The following is a 6,021-nucleotide window of genomic DNA, read 5'->3' on the forward strand; positions in this document are numbered from 1 at the left end:
GAATAATTTTCCAGTATTTCTAACGTATCATCCCGGTAGAACTAAAGACTTACAGGGACACCGTGTTTTCATGTTTATAGAGAACCTAGTTTATACCGGCTATTGTCTTATGTACATTTTCATGTCACACAATTTTATCTCCAAACAACACCCTTATTTATATACACTCTATAGATTTCACTTTAGTAACACAGACAACAAAATATTAAACGTTTCATCTGGGTTACAATGTATGAAAGAAAAAAAATAAAAGGGAAAATCAGATTAAAAAATAAAAAGTAATTTTACTACAATCGAACATAAAGCATGAAATATATTGCTCAATACCATAAACTGAAAAGAACATTTCCATAGCCTTTGGAGAAATGCCCTTCCAGTAAAACTGCCTAATCATATTTACTATGTGATAAACTTTTCCACAATTTTTCACTGAGTTAGTATAAAAATATCTTAGGCATTATAACTAAACAGGATTTCAAAAACATTTTCAACAGTTGTGTTATTTTTAATGAGTCCTATGGGTACAGCGGAAAAATAAATGTAGACTATTACTATGAAGAAAACTAGGGCGGGGCGCAGTGGCTCATGCCTGTAATCCCAGCACTTTGGGAGGCAGAGGCGGGTGGATCACTTGAAGTCAGGCGTTCAAGACCAGCCTGGCCAACATGGTGAAACCCTGTCTCTACTAAAAATACAAAAATTAGCCAGGTGTGGTGGCACACACCTGTAGTCCCAACTACTTGGGAGGCCGAGGCAGGAGAATCACTTGAACCTGGGAGGTGGAGGTTGTAGTGAGCCGAGATCACGCGACTGCATTCCAGCCTGGGTGACAGAGCAAGCCTCCATCTCAAAAAACAAAACAAAACAAACAAACAAAAAAGAAAACTGGGGTCTTCCCAAACCAAGATGTCAGGAGTTTCCACAGTAAGTAATTCAGTGTACTAGAGTCAGTCTCCATTTTGTGATGTTGTACTACTAACACTTTTACAGCTCTGCACTTCCTCTTCCTGTTCTGCCCATTTGGTCAAACTGATCATGCTTGAGTGCTTCCTCCTTTGTCACTAGATGGACGTTCAAACCACACAAAACATAACCCAGCCCCACACCTTATCAACCATAACACACCAAGCAAGTTGCTTATCTGGGCTCTCAAGCCATTTTTGGACCAGCTTTGGAAGTCTACCCAGCTTTCCCCAGAAACCCATATTATGTAATAAACAGTCTTATAACACTTCTCAACCAAACTTGAGGTGAAATTCAATACAGTTCCAGCAGAGAGGTCACAAGTTCAAATTACCAAAATGTTATGAGGGTGAACATTCAAACTTTGTAGTTTATCTGCCAGGAAAAAAAAAAAAAAATCTGACTGTGTTATGTTCATTCTTAAAAGAAAATTTATATATATTAATTTCTCCAATTGCCACTGATCATTCCAAGGGTAAAAAAGAGATGTTGTTTTTATCCATATTCCACACACTTTTTGTTTCCTAATGTCATATTTTTACTATACTTGTATTTTCACTTCACGTACATAAAGATAATGCCATAGGTGTTATTTGGCATGCAAGAAAGAGACATGCAAAAATATAATACAGTGCATACGCATCAAGAGCAATGCAGACTTCAGGGTGTGAGAGTCTGAAATATCCTTTCTATGGGATTTTCATTATACCACATAAGTATCCCAAGGCAGAGTGTGGAGAGACTAATTCAAGTGCAAAATACAATTAGTTTCTGGGCTGAGCGTGGTGGCTCACGCCTATAATCCCAGAGCTTTGGGGGGCCAAGGCGGGTGGATCACTTGAGGTCAGGAGTTCAAGACCAGCCTGGCCAACATGGTGAAACCCTGTCTCTACTGAAAATACAAAAACTAGCCGGGTGTGGTAGCGGGCACCTATAATCCCAGCTACTTGGGAGGCTGAAGCAGGAGAATCACCGGAACCCGGGAAACAGAGGTTGCAGTGAGCTGAGATCACGCCATTGCACTCCAGCCTGGGTGACAGAATGAAACTCCATCTCAAACAAACAAAAAACCAAAATACGCTTAGTTTCTGAAAATTATATGTTGTTTGATCCAACAATGGAAATCATTATTCTAGATCCTTCGATAGCTTAATGGTGCACTGTTATTATCTGTTATGAAGTATGCTACTGAGGTAGGATAAAACTACGTTGGCAAGAAATGATTCATTCATACTTACAAAATACATCGAATTTTATTAGTTAAAACATTAAATCTATGATGCATTCTTAATTAAATAGTAGCAAAATGTCATTCCAGCAGTTAATGTAAATCCTAGTAACAAACATGGGATTCTGGTTACTTTGATTAAACTTCCTATGCTCAGCCGGCCGGGCACGGTGGCTCATGCCTGCAATCCCAGCACTGTGACAGGCTGAGGCAGGCAGATCATGAGGTCAGGAGTTCGAGACCAGTCTGGCCAACACAGCAAAACCCCATCTCTACTAAAAATACAAAAATTATCCTGGCGTGGTGGTACATGCCTGTAATCCCAGCTACTTGGGAGGCTGAGGGAGGAGAATCACTAAAATCCAGGAGGCTGAGGTTGCAGTGAGCTGAGATTGCGTCACTGCACTCCAGTCTGGGTGACAGAACAAGACTCTGTCTCAAAAAAAAAAAAAAAAAAAATCAATCTTTGCTATGCAACAGCTATTGGCATTTGATGGAGAAGGTAGCCTTTTCTGCATTATTTGTACCACACATCAGTCCCTAATAAGCTATTACTCTTCTCTAATAAAAATCCAAGTGTCTTCCTGGCTCTATTTCATGGTCTGTTGGTAGAGAATTTCTTTTTCTTTTTTATTTTTTTGAGTCAGAGTTTCGCTCTTGTTGCCCAGACTGGAGTGCAGTGGCGTGATCTCGGCTCACTGCAACCTCTGCCTCCGGGATTCAAGCGAGTCTCCTGCCTCAGCCTCCTGAGTAGCTGGGATTACGGGCATGCACCACTGTACCTAATTTTGTATTTTCAGTAGAGACGGGATTTCTCCATGTTGGTCAGGCTGGTCTCGAACTCCTAACCTCAGGTGATCTACCCACCTCGGCCTCCCAAAGTGCTGGGATTACAGGCGTGAGTCACCGTGCCGGCCAGTAGAGAATTTCTTTCCATACCCACAGTGCCCTTCTGTCAGAAGAAGGGCACCTGGAGTGCAATAAGGATGATGAGTGACATCATAGTTCATTATCCTCTGTCCTTTCCAAGTACTCTCTAATTCAGACTATATTTAATTTTAAAAGGCAGCGTCGTTCTTCTTCAGGAGCTTGGAGAGAAATAATCCTTACCCAGTGAAGTGAGTGAGCCCTTCCATCCTTTTTTTCCCAAACACCACCATGTAAGGTGTATAATCGTGTATAAAATCAGCAGATTATATATCAGAGGGTTATGAGGAAACTAGAGACTGAGTTATATTATTCCTATGAATCCTCAGCTATAGGTGTAGTCCAGGAGTAATAGTCTCGGCATGCATGTTACATTTGTGTAATTTCTTTTTTTTTTTTTTTTTTTTTTTTTTTTTTTTTTTTTTTTTTTTTTTTGAGACGGAGTCTCGCTCTGTCGCCCAGGCTGGAGTGCAGTGGCCGGATCTCAGCTCACTGCAAGCTCTGCCTCCCGGGTTCACGCCATTCTCCGGCCTCAGCCTCCCGAGTAGCTGGGACTACAGGCGCCCGCCGCCTCGCCCGGCTAATTTTTTGTATTTCTTAGTAGAGACGGGGTTTCACCGTGTTATCCAGGATGGTCTCGATCTCCTGACCTCGTGATCCGCCCGTCTCGGCCTCCCAAAGTGCTGGGATTACAGGCTTGAGCCACCGCGCCCGGCCACATTTGTGTAATTTCATCAAAGATATATCTTTTGATGCCTATTGAGCTCTGAAACCTGGATAAAGCTTCTGTCATACACAGTATATTCACAGGATTTCTCTGTTATGAACTCTGATGTCTGTTAATGCTTAAACTCATCAGAAGTTTGCCAGTCACTGCATTTGTAAGAATTGTCTCAAGAATGAATTCCCGATGTTGTGAAATAAGTAATTTGTGGCTGAACAACTTGCCACACTCCTTTGTAAGGTTACTTTTTCTGTGTGTGTGTGTGTGTGTGTGTGTGTGTGTGTATGATGGAGTTTCACTCTTGTTGCCCAAGCTGGAGTGCAATGGCATGATCTCCCTCACTGCAATCTCCGCCTCCGAGGTTCAAGTGATTCTCCTGCCTCATCCTCCTGAGTAGCTGGGATTACAGGCATGCACCACCATGCCCAGCTAATTTTTGTGTTTTTAGTAAAGACAGCATTTCATCATGTTGGCCAGCCTGGTCTTGAACTCGCGACCTCAGGTGATCTGCCTTCCTCGGCTTCTCAAAGTGCTGGGATTACAGGCATGAGCCACCACACCTGGCGTCCTTTGTAAGGTTTCTATCCACTATGAATTCTTCGATGTTTTGCAAGGTTTGAATTTTGAGTGAAGACCTTGCCACATTCGTTACATTTGTAAGGTTTGTCTCCAGTATGGATTGCCATATGGGTAGTTAGGGTTGAGTGAACACTAAAGGCTTTCCCACACTCATTACACCTGTAAGGTTTTTCTCCAGTGTGAATTCTTCTATGATTTGCAAGATGTGAATTCTGAGTGAAGACCTTGCCACATTCATTACATTTGTAAGGTTTTTCTCCAGTGTGGATGACCTGATGGGTAGCTAGGTTTGAATGTACACTAAATGCTTTGCCACACTCATTACACTTGTAAGGTTTCTCACCAGTGTGAATTCTCTGATGAACTGCAAGGTATGAACTGTGCCTGAAGACCTTGCCACAATCATTACATTTGTACGGTTTTTGTCCAGTATGTATTATCTGATGGCTAGTTAGGCTTGAATGAACACTAAAGGCTTTGCCACACTCATTACACTTGTAAGGTTTTTCTCCAGTATGAACTCTCCAGTGCCTTGCAAGTTGTGATGTTTGACTGAAGGCTTTACCACATTCACCACACTTGTAAGGTTTTGCTCCAGAATGAATTCCCCGATGACTTGCAAGGTGTGAATTTTGTGTGAAGACCTTACCACAGTCATTACATTTGTAAGGCTTTTCTCCAGTATGAATTGCCTGATGGGTAGTTAGGCTTGATCGCACACTAAAGGCTTTGCCGCACTCATCACACCTGTAAGGTTTCTCTCCAGTATGAATTCTTTGATGATTTGCTAAGTGTGAATACTGAGTGAAAACCTTGACGCATTCATTACATTTGAAAGGTTTTTCTCCGGTATGGATGATCTGATGCTTAGTTAAGTTTGAATGCATACTGAAGGCTTTTCCACACTTATTACACTTGTAAGGTTTCTCACCAGTATGAATTCGCCGATGCTTTGCAAGGTATGAATTGTGCCTGAAGACCTTGCCACACTCATTACATTTGTAAGGTTTTTCTCCAGTGTGGATTGTCTGATGGGTAGTTAGGCTTGAGCGAACACTAAAGGCTTTGCCACACTCATTACACTTGTAAGGTTTCTCCCCAGTATGAATTCTTCGATGACTTGCAAGGTGTGAATTTTGAGTGAAGCACTTGCCACATTCCTTACATTTGTAAGGTTTTTCTCCAGTATGGATAACCTGATGTGTAGTTAGTTTTGAATGTGCTCTAAAGGCTTTGCCACACTCATTACACTTGTAAGTTTTCTCTCCAGTATGAATTCTCCGATGACCTGCAAGGTTTGAAGGTTGACTGAAGACCTTTCCACATTCATGACATTTGTAAGGTTTTTCTCCAGTATGGATTACCTGATGGATAGTTAGGTTTGAACGAACAGTAAAGGCTTTGCCACACTCATTACACTGGTAAGGCTTCTCTCCAGTATGAATTCTCTTATGACTTGTTAGCCGTGAGTTTTGATTGAAGACCTTGCCACATTCATCCCATTTATAATGTTTTCCCCGATTATTTTTTTTTTTTTTTTTTTTTTTTTTGAGACGGAGTCTCGCTCTGTCGCCCAGGCTGGAGTGCAGTGGCGCGATCT

General features: G+C 41.7%; 1 protein-coding gene across 1 annotated transcript; it reads right to left on the reverse strand.

Annotated features, from left to right (window-relative positions):
* Positions 1-4,087: 4,087 nt before the first annotated feature.
* ZNF665 (zinc finger protein 665) lies at positions 4,088-5,998 on the reverse strand (the record flags this gene model as incomplete). Its single annotated transcript, XM_050771418.1, has 1 exon — positions 4,088-5,998. A coding segment is annotated over one exon (1,575 nt), but the record flags the coding sequence as incomplete, so codon positions are not given.
* Positions 5,999-6,021: the final 23 nt, after the last annotated feature.

This window comes from Macaca thibetana, chromosome 19, assembly GCF_024542745.1.
Source record: "Macaca thibetana thibetana isolate TM-01 chromosome 19, ASM2454274v1, whole genome shotgun sequence".
NCBI classification, from domain to species: Eukaryota; Metazoa; Chordata; class Mammalia; order Primates; family Cercopithecidae; genus Macaca; species Macaca thibetana.